The 18,082-nt window shown below is 42.4% G+C and overlaps 1 protein-coding gene across 1 annotated transcript in view; it reads left to right on the top strand.

Annotated features, from left to right (window-relative positions):
- HSD17B12 (hydroxysteroid 17-beta dehydrogenase 12) overlaps positions 1-18,082 on the top strand; it is a 197,185-nt gene that overhangs the window by 57,198 nt on the left and 121,905 nt on the right. The window contains exon 2 of the mRNA XM_002709065.5: positions 13,576-13,622. Within this exon, the coding sequence (XP_002709111.2) occupies positions 13,576-13,622 (47 nt within the window). The remainder of the gene's footprint in view (positions 1-13,575; positions 13,623-18,082) is intronic.

Here is an 18,082-nt window from a genome sequence, read left to right as displayed (position 1 = left end):
GGTCTCCCATGTGGGTGGCAGGAACCCAAGTTTTATATGTTTAGGAGGAATATTGGGAGTTCCCAGTTTTAAAATGAACAAATAACAATACTGTTGGTCTTTCCTCTCTGGGAAAACTTCTGTACGGGTGAGAAACATGAGAAACAGAAATATCCCTTTTGATGCAGCTATGGAACTTCTGTTGTTCCTCATATCCAGTCACAGTACTTGAAGGTGGAGGGTACCTGAGCCATACCTGAGTACTCATGGAGTGTCCATCTTTAGAAAGCAAGCAAGTTTGTCCCTCGGGCTGCAGAGCAGCACAGGAATTGGAAGTGTTGGGAACCTTAAAGAATGGGAGTTGGTTAGGACACTGAGCCAGATGTGCTTGAGACTCGGAGGATTGGGCAGAAAAGGGCAGAAATCAGATGAGTAAAGGGTCATCAAACTAATAGCTGTCCAGCTCCATGGCAGCCAGAAGACTGAAAATTGGGGAATGCTTCTTTAGCAGACACTGAAAGGCCCCAGAGAAAAGACAGCGACTTTGTGGATTCCCCAGTTAAAAAAGCTGGTTTGCCCCTTGATTGCACTATGGTGAGTACCACAATATAATCATCCCACCTTTGCATATTAAAAGACATTTTAATGTCTCCAAGAGGAGACGGAACAATCAAGAAGGAACTTAGAGGAAACAGAAAGTAGAAATATGGAAACCAACTAATGTCCCCAGGGATAAGATACCATAATGGATCATTAGTAAGAATGGGGCGGGGGGGGGGGGGGAAGGGGGAGAGGGAGAGAGAGGAAAAATGAGAACAGGAGCAATCAGGTTAGGGAGGATTTCTTCAAAATTAAAAATTAACCATCCTAATCTAAAAAGTCAATAGAAGGTTTGGAAGATAAATTTGAGGAAATTTATAGGGAAGTAGAACAAGAAAAAGAAAGTAAGATTAATAGAGAAACTGCTAAGTACAAATTCCGTTTAATAGGAACTCTAGGAATAAAAAGGTGTGGGTAAGATATTCTCGACGAATTAATAGAGAGAGGCACCAGGATGGTTGAATAGGGAGGGAGCTTACTGCTCTAGGCTAGGGGAAGATAGTTTTAAAAATGTGGAGAGAGTGCAGTTTCAGGGAAGAGATAGGGAGAAAAGAGCAGAGGAAACAACATGCTGTGTATCTATGTGGAGGATGTGGACGCACACAGCTCAGGACCCCAGCAGCCAAGAGTGAGGTGAGACCAAACTGCAAAAACCCAAGCCACTGGCAATAAAGCTGTGGGAAGAGCCTGGTATGTTTGTCTTGGAGCTCTGTGGAGGATATTAAACTGCCAACCTGGAGGAAAAAAGGGAGGGCACATTTCTCTGTCCCCGTCCACTGGCACTGATGTCCTGTAACTAGCTGACAGTGAGTGGGCTCCATTTTGGACATATATGACAGCTGCACCAGCTCATGTAGGTGCACCCAGCAACCAGTCTGGCTGGGAACATTGAAAGGGGACTGAGTGCTCATGACTGGGAGCCTTGTGTGCTGTGACTGAAAACACTGTGACTGTATGTGAGGGCACAGGGTGTGCCTGGGTCTTTGGTCAGTCACTGTGGGCAGCTCCACACGCTCCAGGCTCCCTGATTCCCTGGTGAGTGTCATTGCTACAGGATCTGTGCACACACTGAGGCTGCACAGATCCTTGTGGTTCTTGTGGCAGTGAAGATGAATATTGTACCCACTGGGGCTAGTGCACAGGCATTGGTCTACTTGGAGGAGAGAAGGTGAGCATGAGACTATGCCAACAGAGCAAATCCACAAACTAAAGAAATTATATATGACGTGAAAGAAATTTTTTCTCATGAAATTGAGATTTTTAAAGAGAAATCAAAATGAAATATTGGAAATGAAGAATTCAATAGAACAAATAAAAAATGCAGTTGAAAGCCCTAACTGCAGGCCGAAGAAAGAATATCCTAATTAGAATACAAATCTCTGAAAATTTTACAGTCAGACCAAACAAACAAACAAAAAAAGAAATTAGAAAACGAAAAAACAGTGTTGGAGATTTATGAGATGCTATCAAACGGCTCAATGTATGCATCTTAGGAGTTCCTGAAGGTGTGGAAAGAGAGAATGGATTAGAAGTCCTTTTTAGTGAAATAATTACAGAAAAACTCCCCAATTTGGAGAATGGGCGTCCAAGTATAGGAAGCACATAGAACTCCTAATGGAGATGACCAGAAAAGATCTTCACCAGGACACATCGTCGTCAAACTCTGCACAGTAAAACATAAAGAAAAGATTCTAAAATGTGCATGAGAGAAACACCAGATTACTCTCAGAGCATCTCCAAGTACACCCACAGCTGACTTCTCATCAGAAACCCTACAGGCTAGGAGAGAATGGCGAGATGAATTCCAAGTTTTAAGAGAAAAACTGTCAACCTAGAATACTGTACACTGCAGTGCTCTCATTTATGAATGAAGGTGAAATAAAGACTTTCCATAACAAACAGAAATTGAAAGAACTTATCACCACTCATCCAGCCTTACAAAAGATGCTTAAGGCTGTGCTACGCACAGAAACACAGAAACATGATCATCACTGTGAAAGAAGGTGAAGGCAGAAAATCTCCCAGTAAAAGTATGAAGGAAATCCAACGTACACACTAGGAATATTTATGGGAAAATGTCGGGACCAAGTCGTTACTTATCAATAGTCACCTTGGTGGCCGGTGCCGTGGCTCATTTGGTTGATCCTCTGCCTGTGGCTCCAGCATCCCATGTGGGTGCCGAGTTCTAGTCCCAGTTGCTCCTCTTCCAGTCCAGCTCTCTGCTGTGGCCCCGGAAGGCAGTGGAGGATGGCCCAGGTGCTTGGGCCCTGCACCTGCATGGGAGACCAGGAGGAAGTGCGTGGCTCCTGGCTTTAGATCGGCACAGTGCCGGCCATGGCGGATGTTTGGGGGGGTGAACCAATGGAAGGAAGACCTTTCTCTCTGTCTCTCTCTCTCTCACTGTCTGTAACTCTACCTGTCAAATAAATAAATAAAATCTTTAAAAAAAATAGTCACCTTGAATGTAAGTGACCTAAATTCTCCAGTTAAAAGATACAGAATGACGGAATGGATTAAAAAGCAAAACCCATCTATTTTCTGCCTACAGGGAACACATATTACCAACAAAGATACATGCAGACTGAAAATGAAAGGATGGAAAAGATATTCCATGCCAAGAGAAACCAAAAGAGAGCTGGTATAGCCATCTTAATATCAGACAAAATAGAATTTAACACAAAAACTTAAAAGAGACAAAGAAGGGCACTATGCAATGATTAAGGGACCGATTCAACAGGAGGATGTGACTATAATAAATGTATATACTTAATTACAGGTTACTTGACTATTTCAAAGAAATGTTAATGGATCTAAAAAGAGACCTAGGCCTCCATACAACAGTAATGGGAGACTTCAATACCCCACTTTCAGCAATGGACAGATCAACCAGACAGAAAATCAGCATGGAGACAGCATAGTTAATTGACACTATAGACCAAATGAGCATAACGAATATCTACAGAACTTTTCATCCTACAGTTGCAGAATACACATTTTTCCCACTAGTGCATGGAACTTTCTCTAGGATAGACCACAGGCCAGGCCATAAAGCAAGTCTCAGCAAATTAAAAAAAAGAAAATTTGAAATCATGCTATGCATCTTCTCTGACCACAGTGGAATGAAACTGGAAGTCACCAACTCAAGAATCTCTAGAACATATGCAAACACATGGAGACCGAACAACATGTTCCTGAATGAAAAGTGGGTCATAGAAGAAATCAAAAGAGAAATAAAAAAACTGTTGAGGAACAGTTTTTTCTTTCATTTTTTTTTGAACTTGTTACTTAGTGTAGAGTTAATCTTCTGTGTATGAAGTTAATTGAAAATAGGACTTAGTAAAAATAAGAATGGGAACAGAAGAGGGAAGAGGAAGAACGGTAGGAGTGGGGGTGGGAGTGTGGGTATCATGGGAAGAACCACTGTCACTATGTTCCTAAAGTCATATTTACAAAATGCATGAAGTTTGTATACCTTAAATAAAAGATTTTCTTGGGGGTGGGGAGAACTAATGCTATTAAAATTCAACTGCTGAGGCAAAATTGTTTTTAAAAGATGGATTAAATTGTAACTTAAATTAAAAAAATTAATGAAAGAAAATTCCCAGAATTGGTCACAATTTTAAGACCCACCCATGCCTAGAACCAATGAATGGAAACACACCTACTCCATGGTATATTATCATGACACAGAACTAAAGATAAAGCGATAAATTTAAAAGCCCCAGTGACATAAAAGCAAGTCACTTACAAATGGTCTGAAGTCAGAATGATCAAACATTTCCTGCTTAGAATTCATTATCTGGTTAAGCTATTATGTGAGATTGGAATATAGACTCTTAGTAAACTTTTAAAATTTGAGTGCCATAGAGATTGAGAAAGCAAGCACTCCCATCCACTGACTCCCTTCTCCAAATTCCTGCAGCAGCTGGGGTTGGGCTGGAGGTGAAGCCAGAAACTCAGACTAGTCTAGATCTCCCATTTGGGTGACAAGAACCGAACCATGTGCCATCTTCTTTGCCTCTCAGCATCTACGTTAGCAGGAAGCTGGAGTCAAGAGCTGTATCCAGCAATGGAACCCAGGCAGTCTGAAGTGGGATGTGGATATCTCACTTGTAAGGTTAAACATCCACTCCCACTCCTACAAAGACTTCAATAAAAACATGAAAGAAAATTTTTGTACCTTACTGCTGTAATTTGAGTGTCCTGCAAAGATCCATGTATTGAGAGCTTGATTCCCATGGTGACAGTGTTAGCAGATAGTTGGGACCTTAGGGAGGAGATGGCCTTAGGTCAGTTGCCAAGATTCCTTAGGGGTGTTTTTCACAGGACCCTCATTGCTTCTTGTGAGAGTATTATTATAAAAGCTTGAGCCTGGCTCCCCCACCTCCAGCCTCCCTCTGGCTTCCTTTTATTTTATTTTATTTTTTTAAGAAGAAAGATCCCTCTGGCTTCCTGTACTGAGAAGATGCAATCACTCCCACCAGAGCATTGGTACCCCCGCCATTCCATGTGCTGTGATATGGGCCCTCATCAGAACTGAGTTGATGCTAAGCCCATGCCCTTGAACCTCCAAAGCTGTGAGCTAAAGAAACCTCTTTTTCTTCTTAAATAGCCTGTGACAAATGTACCATAATAATGTGATACGTTAGTAATAGGAGAAACTAGACTTAGAGTACAACTAATTTTGTACTATCTTCACTTTTTTAAGTCTAAAACTGTTGTAAAATACATCTTTTTGTGTCCAAAAAGTTGACTGTGAAAGAAAATATAACTATGATATACTATTTGGCTCAATGGTGTATAATAATATACTTATCTAATGGCAATAATTGTGGTATAGTAAAGAATTTGACTGCCTTTGTCCCTGGTTCCTGGGAGGGAGACTAGGTCCTTCGATCCTGAGTGTTAGGAGTGTCTTTCTTATTATTCATGGTGGGCCCTGATAATTTGTGATAATGAGATGACAACTGGTGGGATCCTAAATAATTTCAAGAAGGGAGTTGATCATACCAGAAAGACCAACCTTCTGATGAAAGGGTTGGGGCTTTGTATTTGTTTTCATTTTATTTGAAACGCAGAGAGATAAATCTACTATCTGCTAGTGTACTTCCTAAATGTCCTGGGCCAGGCTGGCGCCAGGAGCCTGGAAACTCAGATCTGGTTTTCTCAGATGAATTGCAGGGACCCCAGTACTTGAATGATTATCTGCTGCCTCCCAGCATGTACCTTAGCAGGAAGCTGTGTAGAAAGCAGAGTAGCTGGGCCTAAACTAGGTACTCTGATAGAGAGGGATGTGGGCACCCCGAATGGCAACCTAACTGTTGCACCAAACCCTCCAGTGTTGGGTCTTTGAGATACACAATACCAGCCCAGCCCTTGGGCTGGGGAGGAGGACCAGAGATCATGTTCAGTCATGTGACCAGTGGTTCAATCAGTGCCTTAGTCATGGAACCTGATGAAAACTCTGGACAATGAATCTTGGTGAAGACCTTGATGTGCTGGGAAAGTGATGTACCCTGATTGTGTGGCATGAGGGAGGAAAGCTCTGCGTTTTGGACTCTCCCAGACCTTGCCCTTTATGTCATAATTTAGTTGTTTAAGATTCGTGTCCTCTGCAAGAAAGCTGGACCATAAATTTTCCTGAGTTCAGTGAGTTGTTCTGACAAGTTATCAAACCTTGTGGGGGTTGTGGAAACCCTCAAACTTTAGCCAGTTGGTCAAAAGTGTGGGTGGCTTGTAGAACTCTGAAATTGGGGCTGGTGCCTGAAGTAGCGGCAGTCTTTTGGGGGACCATGCTGTGAGATCTGCCTTAATTCTGGGTGGTGAGCTTCAGAATTAAGTGACAGTGTTTCAGTAATGTGAATGTTATTGACAGACTGCTGTGATATTACTTCATTTGAAAGGATGTGGAGAATGAGAACGGAGTGGGAGTTCTCATCAAGTAAAAGTCAGTAAGTCATAAAGAGTTGGCCAATCAGTGAATAACAGTGGAAGCATGGAATTTAGAACTTGTTTGTAAACACAGGAAAGCCAACTAGAAGCAGTGAAACTATAGTAGTTGCTTTTTGGGGGTGGAATATTGTTGGAGGGTGCTGAAGTGTGGGGTAGGGTAGTGGTGCTCTTCAGTTTAAGCCTTTTAGAACTCCTTTGTTTTTCAAAATACATATTACTGTGACAGAAATATATATATATATATTTTTTAAAGAGCTTGACTGCAGGCTCTCAGAAGTTCTCCTCTATCAGAGGTCAAGTTTATTCGGAAGGAGGCTTGGACATTGAGGTGTGTGTTGGCTGTACTGGGAAATGCACTACACCTGTGAGGAAGCAAAGCCGGATGGAGCAGAGGGAGAAATCAGACTGGGGTGCAGGTGTATAAAGGCCACCGCTGATAACATTGGAAGCCCTGAACCTGAGCTGGCCTTTCAGGAATGCCTAAGTGGGGTCTCAGAGCCCGACCTTTGCCCTGAGCATGGAGCAGTCATGAGGCTGGAACTGTGTGGGGCAGCAAGTTCCCCTTGACTGAGGGCTGCGAGAGACTCAGTCTGGAGCTGAGAGCAGGTAACTTCGTAACAGAGGGTCAGGCCAGTGCACGCACAGTGCCCACTGTGAATTCTGAGAACTGGGGAGTCTGGAAAAGGAAGACTTGCTGTCCATTAAGCATGTTCTCCGATCCCTACAGCTGGCATATTCTGGACTTTGTGCTTAATTTTAAAGTATGGTATGCCGGCTTGGAGCAGCCTGGGGTTAGTGATTTTTAAAACAGATGTACATGTATTTTTTTAAGTAAATTTTTATTTGACAGTTTTTAAAAAAGATTTATTTATTATTTATTTGAAAGACAAAGTTACAGAGAGGCAGAAAGAGAGAGAGAGAATCTTCCATCCGCTGGTTCACTCCCCAAATGGTCACAGGCTGGAGCTGGGCTGATCTGAAGCCAGGAGCCAGGAGCCAGGAGCCAGGAGCTTCTTCTGGGTCTCCCACATGAGTACAAGGACCTAAGCACTTGGACCATTTTCCATTGCTTGCCCAGGCCATAGCAGAGAGCTGGATTAGAAGTAGAGCAGCTGGGACTCCAGCTGGCACCCATATTAGATGCTGGCACTGCAGGTGGAGGCTTTACCCAGTGTGACACAGTGCTAGCCCTCCTATATTCTTTTAAATTTATTTCAGCCAAAAATTTTAGATGCAACCTATTGAGTAACTTTGATGTAATTTAATTCTTAGACAAATTCTGGTTAGGGGATTTTTAAGCTCTCCATCTGAAAAATCTGATATTGCCATAGACTCATTGTTGTAATCGTATATATGTTTTGCTTCTTCCCACAGTTGTAGTCTTAACCAGAATAATCTAGTACCAAATGCATCGTCGATACAGGTCAGTTGACTGATAGGTGTTAGTGTAGGACAGTATAAGATACTGTACTCATAAAGTGAAGATCTTGGGGAAGCCAGGCTTTTAGGAAAGCAGGTATATCCTGTGTTTTTGTTTTAAAACAAAGAGTGGCCAGTGTTGTGGTGTAGTGGGTACAGCTGCTGCCTACAATGCCAGCATCCTATCTGGGCACTGATTTCATGTCCAGGCTGCTCCACTTCTGATCCTCCTCCCTGCTAAAGGCCAGGGAAAAGCAGCAGAACATGGCACAGGTGTTTGGGCCCCTGCCATTCACATGGGAGACCTAAATATAGCTCCTGGCTTCTACCTGGATCAGCCTTGGACAGTTGTGGCCATCTGGGGAGGGAACGAGTGGATGGCAGAGCTCTCCCTATGTTTCTCCCTCTCTCTCTAACTACGACTTTCAAATAAATCAGTCTTTTTCTTTTATAAGATCACACAGCCAGCAAAGAGTAGCTGATCCTTTTTTTTTTTTTTAATATTATTTATTTTAGAGGTAGAGTTGCAGAGAGAGGGAGAAACAGAGAGGTCTTCCATGGTCTTCCATCTACTGGTTCACTCCCCAAATGGCCACAATGGCTGGAGCTTAGCCAATATGAAGCCAGGAGCTTCTTCCGAGTCTCCCACATGGGTGCAGGAGCCCAAGCATTTGGGCCATCTTCCAATGCTTTCTCAGGCTCTATGCAGAGAGCTAGATCAGAAGAGAAGTAGCTGGGACACGAACCGGCGCCTGTATAGGATGCTGGCATTGCAGGTGGAGGCTTAGCTGACTAAGCCACAGCGCTGGCCCCTAATAAATAAATCTTTTAAAAAAATACAGGAACCAGTGCCTTGGCTTACTTGGTTAATCCTCCGCCTGTGGCGCCGGCATCCCACATAGGCACCAGGTTCTCAGTTGCTCCTCTTCCAGTTCAGCTCTCTGCTGTGGCCTGGGAGGGCTGTTGAGGATGGCCCAAGTGCTTAGTCCCCTGCACCTGCATGGGAGACCAGGAAGAAGCACCTGGCTCCTGGCTTCGGATCGGCGCAGTGCGCCAGCCGTAGTGGCCATTTGGGGGGTGAACCAACGGAAGGAAGAACTTTCTCTCTGTCTCTCTCTCACTGTCTATAACTCTACCTGTCAAATAAATAAAATAAAAAAATACCAACAGAATGCTGAGTATCACCCATGCATTCAGTAAGTATCTACTGAGCACCTACCTTATGGGCACCACAGAGCAAGGAGACTACTGTGTGATACAAGAACTAAGACATGTAAACATCAGGAAATACAGTTCAAAACAGAGGGTAGTAAAGCGCCAGAAGCCAAGGTGTGTCAAATGCTGTGGGTGTTTAGAGAAGAGAAAGGGTTCTTTCATTTGAAGTGATCTGGAACAGTGGGGTTGGTGGTACTTGAACAAGGTTTTGAAGGAAGAGGGCAGGAGGTGAAGTTCTGAATCTTGGAGAGAGCAGAAAAGTTTACCATGGAGAGAGAAAAAAGGAGAGAACTGAAGAGGATTATTAGAATATTTGTCTTTTATATGTGAAACATTAGCGTTCAGTAACAGGGATGCCGAGTCACATGTGTATCTCCACGACTCCGCAAGCACTCAGGAGGTGAAAAGTTGCAGAAATGCACAATGGAATTGACCATGAGGTGGAAAGTGCTTTCATTGATGCTCAACATCAGATAGCTAGGGTCTGCCACTATTGTTTATAGAACCCCTAAATATCTGGGTTTGCTCTCCTTATGTGCAGTAAGCCAGTCATTGGTGGAAGAGAGCGGGTTTTGTTTTTTTTCCCAAAATGCAGAGCAACTGTCACTTAATTTTGACTCCCCTAGGGACTAAGGGTAAAGAATTTTATAGATTGGAGGTGGGGCTGACAGGTGCGTGAACAGCTTGTGTGCAGGTGTCTGCCTTGTGCAGTGCTCATGGCCCTCTAGTTGATGGCCAATAGGATGGTCCTAATTTTCTTTTGGTAATTTTAATGATGGCAAAGTGGGCTCTGTTCAACTCAGAGGTTGTCTGCTGCTCATTTTTGTTTAGGGTCTGAGTTTCCTGGATGAGGGTGGGAGTGAAGAAGTCAATCAAGCCAAGATTTTTTTTCATAAGCTTTTTGTTTCTTTAAAGATTTATTTTTATTTATTTGAAAGAGTTACGGAGAGAGGTAGATGTCTTCCATTTGCTGGTTCACCCCCCAAATGGCTCAAAGGCCGGAGCTGAGCCTAACCAAAGCCAGGACCCAGGGGCGTCTTCTGGGTCTCTCAAGTGGGTGCAAGGGCCCAAGTACTTGGGCCACCCTCTGCTGCTTTCCCAGGTGCATTAACAGTGAGCTGGATCAGAAGTGGAGCAGCTGGGACTCGAACCAGTGCCCACATGGGATGCCAGTGCTGCAGGTTGGGGCTTTAACCTGCTGCGCCACAGTGCCAGACCCTCAACATAAGATTTAACATCAAGATGTTATCTGTGGAGAAGATAAATGAACTCCTAAGCCTTCCAGTACACCACTCTCTAAACTCAGTGAGTTAATCAGTAGTAAAAGGCTGATTTGCAGTTATCATAACTGGGCAAAGGAACTTTAAGCTAAGGGAGGGAGACAGAGATTGAGGCCTGAGAACACTTATTTACAAAGTGATTTTGCCACAGATATTTATATCTGTGAGTTAGCAGTGTTTCTTATAAACAAAATGATAGTGATAAAAACACATGCAATACTTTTGGGAGATGCCTGGGAACTAGTTTATTTTGAAAAGTGATAGAGGTGAAAAAAATTAAACATTTGTCTTGTGTTTCTGTGCAAACTGTTTTATCATGGTAACCGACTAATGAGGACTAATTTCTCTATAGAAATACCCCAGCTGAGAGATGAAGATGCATGCTTGAGTTCAGATGTCACCATTTTGGCAATTCCTAATGAAATAATGGATCTCAGTGGTGATCATCAGAGGCTGCTGATGTAACAGGAAGATAATCAGACATGTGCCTCCCCACGTAAAGATGTGATTTAACTTAGGAAGTATCCAAAAAATCAAACCTGAATTTGATCAAGTATCTCTGTCCAGCCAATGGAGGAGAGAGGGACACATTCAGGATAATTCAATCAGCAAAGGCCAGGCTGGGATAGCACAAATGTATGACCCAATATCCTGAACAGGGAGAGGGAGAGGGAGAGGGAAGGGGAGGGGGAGGGGGAGGGGGAGGGAGATTGGTAGGTAGGTAGGTAGATAGGTAAAACTTATAGGTTATAAGAGGTCTTAGTACACATGTACACTTAGTACACTTCTTAACCAAGTTAAGAAGTTATTGAATCCTTATTGAAGCAAATTGTTGAAAGTTTTTTGAAATATTTGGGGATATTTATACTGATTAGACATTTGCTATCAAGGAATTATTTGTTATAAGGAATGTGATAGTGGTATTGTGGCTATTTACTGACATGTTTAGGATGAAGTGGTAGGACATCTGGGATTCACTTCAAAATAATCTGAGGTGGGAAGAAGCAGTGAAGGTATGAAGCAAGTTAACCTCAGGCTCAGCATCAGTGAAGCTAGGCCATGGGTACATGGGAATTTGTTATACTCTTCCATTGTTCTCTGCATATTTCTTTCTTTTTCTTTTTTAAAGATTTTATTTATTTATTTGAGAGGTAGAGTTACAGACAGAGAGAGGGAGAGACAGAGAGAAAGAAAATCCATTGATTCGCTCCCAAAATGGCCACAATGTCAAGAGTTGAGCCAATCCAAAGGCAGGAGCCAGGAGCTTCTTCTGGGTCTCCCATGCAGGTGCAGGGGCCCAAGCACATGGGCCATCCTTCACTGGTTTCCAAGGCCATAAGCAGGGAGCTGGATTTGAAGAAGAGTAGCCAAGATACGAACCAGCGCCGATATGGAATGTTAGTGCCACAGGTGGCTTAGCCTATTATTCCACAGCACCAGCCCCAATATTTCTGATTTTCTAAAAAGTTTTTTTATGTTTTTCATTTTTATTTATTTGGAAGGGTAACAGAGAGAGGGAGGGAGGGAGGGAGGGAGAGAAAGAGAGAGAGAGAGAGAGAGAGAGAGAGAGAGAGAGAGATCCATCTTCCATGTGATAGTTCACTTCCCAAATGCCCACGTCAGCCATGACTATGCCAGGCCAGAGCCAGGAGTCCACATCCAGGTCTCCCATGCGAGTGGCAGAGACCCAAATACTTGAGCCATCGTCTCTGCCCTTCCAGAGTGTATGTGCCATATTTCTGAATAACAAAACTAGAGACCAGTGTGTATAATTTGAGGGAAGTGATTTAGGACAAATAAAAGAAAATTCTACTTTATGCCATAGCTTATTTCCCATGATCTTAAGTGGCTTTAGAGAGGTTTAGGGGACATCTCTCATCTTTTGATGCTGACATCCATAATCTAAACTTGCAACAAATATGAGTCCAGCATTCCAGAGACAAAACACCATGGTATAGCTGGGACTGTTAACAGTTTCTAATGTTTCTGCAACGTAAAGTTTTTAAGGTTATAGGAGAAATATGCTTTCCCTCAGAATTACATTTTATTCTATTTTTTAAGTACCCTTAAATAGCTTATAAATTAGTTTAAGGTAGAGCATATAAGGTGTGAACTTGTGTAAAACTCAGTAAATGTACACACATGCCCATAACACACAGAGGTCACTGCTACCCTAATCAAGATATAGAATTTTTTCTGCACCTCAAGTGGTCCTCTTCTGCCCATGCACTGTCAACTGCCCCACTACCCAGAAGTAAGCAGTATTTTGACTTCTATTACCAGAGATTAATTTTGTCATTTTTTTGAATTTCATAAATGGAATTATTGTCCTCTTTTATGTCATACTTTGTTTACTCGATGTCTGGGAGATTTGCTCATGTTTTTCTTTTATTGGTGTTTGGTACTCATTGTATGACTTTACCTCCATTTACTTACTCATCTGTAGATTGATATTTTGGCGTGGTTACCTGCTATATATAAATGGAAGAACATTTTTTGGTAGATGTAACACATTCGTATCTCTTGGAAATTGCTGAGCTGTAGACTAGGCACATCTATAGTTGTAGACATGGCACCAAATAGTTTTTCTAAAATAATTATGTCAATCTATAGTGCCACCTGCACTATCACAGTTCCAGTTGCTGCACATCCTCGTCAACACTTGATATTGCAGTCCCCCCCCCCCCCTTTTTTTTTTTAAGACTTACTTATTTGAGAGGCAGAGTTACAGACAAATGGAGGGAAAGACAGAGAGAGAGGTCTTCCATCCGGTGGTTCATTAAAGCCAGGAGCTTCTTCCAGGTCTCCCAAGTGGGTGTAGGAACCTAAGCACTTGGGCCATCCTCCATTGCTTTCCAGGCCATTAGCTGGGAGCTGGATCGGTAGTGGAGCAGATGAGACTTGAACTGGTATCCATATGGGTAGCAGCTTAACCCACTGTGCCACAGCACTGGCCCCAGTCTTTTCAACTTTTGCTGTTTGTAGCCTATTATTCCAAAATTGGAACCACTGGCATTGTTCCTTTACATCAAAATATTGCACAGATCCTTTTGTGAATAATTGATGGGGCCTAACTATTATCAGTTTTTCATTGTGGTTGTAAAGCTCATCTATTCTTTTTCTTTCTCAGTTGTGACAGGCAGCACTGATGGAATTGGAAAATCATATGCAGAACAGGTAGGTAACTTCAAGATTTTTCTTTCTGGAATTAAAAAATAGGAACAAATATGGGCTCATCTCTTAAAGTGGTTTTGTTTTTTTTTAATTAAAAAATAGAAATAACCTATGATGTTTTATAGCATAATAAGAGTCCTTTGTTTCATCTTTGTCAGAAATAACCATGTTTGCTTAAATAAAGATTTTATTAAAGCAAGTTTCTGTTCAAAATAAATACAAAACTTTCTATGCTGGTCAGTTGGGATTGCAAAAAATTTTGTGTAATGTTATTATTTTCTATCATGTAAGTATGGATAGCACTCAATTTTTGAAATCCACGATTTTAAACTATTTTCTAAGACAAAGAAATATTTTGATAGGTGGTTACATTTCCAGGTTAGTCTATGGTATCATTTTCACAAGAAGGGCTGTGAATAACAGAAAGATATTGATGGACACAGGGTAAAGGTTCAAGTCCTTGGTAAGGTAACAAAGGTAGGAAAGCACAGTAGCTGACATTACACAATGCAGGAGCCTTGGCAGTTCTGTTCAGGCAAGCGTCTCTGCGCTCTAGTCCTCACGAAGGCACCTGTAGCCTGTGGTGTTGCCTGATTCTGATGGCGAGCCCTGCAGATGTATTGAATCTCTCACTTATCATCCCCAAGAGGTTCCCATCCTTAGTTGTTTTCTTCTCCAGCCTTTAATGTTGAGTAATATCACAACTGCAGAAAAGTTGCAAGAGGTGTACAATGAGTACAAGGTTCCCCTTCACCTGGATTTACCGATCATTAACTTTTTGGTGCATTTAATTTACTTCATTATTATTATCATCCATTGTCCAGACCATTTGCAAGCAAGTTAGTTATAGACATCCTAACAGTTCTTCACCCCTAAATATTTCAAGAACAATCTTCTAAGAATTAAAACATTTACCCTTATAACTTGGTCACACAGGAGGTTTAACTTGGCACATTGCTATTGTAAAACATACGCAGTTCCTTTGTTGTCCTAATAACACTGTGGGTTTTTTTTTTTTTTAAGATTTATTTATTTGTTTGAGAGGAAAAGTTACTGAGAGAGAGAAAGAGAGAGAGAGATAGAGAGGTCTTCCATCCACTAGTTCTCTCCCCAAATGGCTGCAACGGGTAGAGCAGCAGACAGAGAATGGGAGAGACAGAAAGGTCTTTCATTCACTCGTTGGTTCACTCCTCAAATGGCTGCAACATCCAGAGCTGGGCCAGTCCAAAGCTAGGAGCCAGGAACTTCTTCCAGGTCTCCCATGTGGGTGCAGGGACTCAAGTACTTGGGCCATCTTCTGCTGCTTTCCCAGACCCATCAGCAGGAAGCCAGATTGGAAGTGGAGCAGCTAAGAGTTGAACCAGCGCCCACATGGGATGCTAGCAGTGCAGGCAGCAGCTTTACCTGCTACATCACAGTGCACTCCCCCACTTCCCCTTTTGTTAAAGTTTTATTTATTTATTTGAAAGGCAGAGTTACGGAAAGACAGGGAGAGACAGAAAGAGATTTCATTGCTGGTTCACTCCCCAAATGGCTATAATGGCCGGAGCTCAGCTGGTCCAATGTCAGGGCAGTCTTTGTCCGGTTCTCTCACATGATTGTAAGGGCCCAACTACTTGGGTCATCCTCTGATGCTTTCCCTGGTGCTATTAGCAGGAAACTGGATTAGAAGTGATGCAGCTAGGATTCAAACTGGTACCCATATAGGATACCAGTGTTGCAGGTGGCAGTTTAACTCACTGTGTTACAACACTCCCCCAACCCCGAAACCCCAAGCCACCCATAGCATTCTTAATAGCTATTTTTGTTGTTCCAAGATCCAGTTAAGGATTATACATTGCATTTGGTGTCCTCTTTCTTAGTCTCCATTAATCTATAAGTGTTTTTTTTAAGCAGTGACATTTCTGAAAAATCCAGCCTAGTCACTTTTTAAAAACATTTTTTATTTATTTGAAAGCCTGAGACAGAAAGAGAGTGCGAGCGTGCACAAGAGAAATCGCCCATCTTGTCACTTAATTCCAGGTGCCTACAACAGCCAGGGCTGGGGCAGGCTGAACCCATGGGTGGGAACTCAATTTCATTTTCCCTCGTGGGTTGCAGGGACCCAGACACTTGGGCCATTACCTGCTGTCTCCCAGGATCATAGTAACATGAAGCTGGAATTATCATGTGCTGTCTCCCAGGATGTGTAGTAACACGAAGCTGGGGTTGGAAGCTGAGTTGGGACTTGAACCCAGGTACTCCTTTATGAGATGCAGGTGTCCTTGCTTAAACATGTTACCTGCTGCACCAGGTGCCTGCCCCGGAACAAACGTGTTTTAGTAGATGTGCCACATGGGTAATATTTATCCTTCTAGGTTCATCTTATCAGGAGGCATGAGAAATCCATTTGTTCCATTATTGATTATGCTAAGGTAAACAATTTATTAAGGTGCTGTCTCCATAATTCTCCATTATAGAGGTAATTAATAAGGAATATTTGGAATGATGCTTTGAGACTATAAATATTCTATTTCCCAACAGCCTTTTCTCTAGTGGCTTTAAAATCCATTGATAATTTTTGCCTAAATTAGTTATTACCATGGTAGTTAAAAAATGGTGATGCTCTAATGATGTCCCTCCATCTACATTTATTAGGCAATGTTTTTCTATAAATGAGAGGTTTTCTTTGTCTCTTCTTCCCTTTTTTTTTTATATCAGTATAGGCTAATGGGTTCTTTAGTGGCTTTACAGCGGATTAATTTAGCAGTCTGTTATTTTTATAAAACATGTTCTTCCACAGCTTCATTTGCAATACCACTCATTATTTAATAAAAGCTGACTTTAAAAGACTGGAATATTAGTTTACTAAATTACTTATGGTTCATAGCCCCAGTTTGGTACTCATTTATATACTGTCTGGAATAGTTCACCAAGACTTTTTGTGTATTATTAGTGGTTGTACTCCCCTCCCCCTTCTTATTTCTGTATTTATGTGTCTCTAGGGTAGCAACCACTTTCCTGTAAGTCTTTTTCAGTTTGTGTAAAACATAGCCGTGGGAACACATATATAAGGTGATCGTTAGGAAATTATTTATTTATTTATTTATTTATTGGCAGGCAGAGTGGACAGTGAGAGAGAGAGACAGAGAGAAAGGTCTTCCTTTGCCGTTGGTTCACCCTCCAATGGCCGCTGTGGCCGGTGCACCGCGCTGATCCGATGGCAGGAGCCAGGTACTTCTCCTGGTCTCCCATGGGGTGCAGGGCCCAAGTACTTGGGCCATCCTCCACTGCACTCCCTGGCCACAGCAGAGAGCTGGCCTGGAAGAGGGGCAACCGGGACAGAATCCGGCGCCCCAACCGGGACTAGAAACTGGTGTGCCGGCGCCGCAAGGTGGAGGATTAGCCTAGTGAGCTGCAACGCCGGCCAGGAAATTCTTTATTAATTTATTCAATTAATTACTTTATTTTACTTGATAAAGGGTAACACCCAGATAAAGTTTTTAAAATTTGATTATGTTTTTAGGAAGTCCTAATCTGGTAATTTTCTTTACCAAGTCCTCTTTGTTTTATGTATCTAGTCTGCAACAAAAATTTTTAAAGCTAATTCTAAAATTATGAAAGTAGTAGATATTTAACTGTTTAAAAACACCCAGATGGGCTGGAGTTGTGGCATAGCAGGTAAAGCTGCCACCTGTGATGCTGGCATCGCTATGGGTGCCAGTTCCAATCCCAAATCCTCTACTTCCAGTCCACTCCCTGCTAATGTGCCTTGGGGGGCAGCAGAAGATGGCCCAAGTATTTGGGGCCCTGCACCCACGTGGGAGATCCTGATGAAGTTCCTGGCTCCTGGCTTTGGCCTGGCCCAGCTCTGGCTGTTGCAGCCATTTGGGGAATGAACCAGTGGATGGAAGACCTCTCTCTCTCTCTCTCTCTCTCTGTAACTTTGCCTTTCAGAAAAAAAAAAAAAAAAAAAAAAAAAAAAAAAAAAAAAAAAACCCAGGGTAGGCATTTGCCTAGCAGTTAAGACTGGCTGGCACATCTGTATCCTATATTGGAGGGCCCGAGTTCCAGTCCTGGCTCTACTCTCAATTCCAGCTTCCCGCTAATGTGCACCCTGGGAGGCAGCAGGTGATGGCTCAGGTGCTTGGGTCCTTGCCACCCAGGCAGCAGACCTGAATTGAGTTCTTAGCTCTGGCTTTGACCTCAGTGCAGCCCCAGCTGTCCTGGACATTTGGAGAATGAACCAGCTTTTATTAAATAATGCCTAGTGTGCAAATGAGGCTATGGAAGAACATTTTTCATAAAAATAACAAAAATAGCTAAATTAATCTGCTGTAAAACCACTAAAGAACCCATTAGTCCATACAGATATTTAAAAAAATTTAACAGGGTGTGGAGACATAGAAAAACTCTTATTTGCAGAACCATATAATCTAATACATGTAGAAGGAGAGGTATCATTACAATATCTCTGTCTCTCA

The sequence above is a fragment of the Oryctolagus cuniculus genome, chromosome 1, assembly GCF_964237555.1.
Source record: "Oryctolagus cuniculus chromosome 1, mOryCun1.1, whole genome shotgun sequence".
Taxonomy (NCBI): Eukaryota; Metazoa; Chordata; class Mammalia; order Lagomorpha; family Leporidae; genus Oryctolagus; species Oryctolagus cuniculus.
This window is presented reverse-complemented; position numbering and strand designations above follow the sequence as displayed.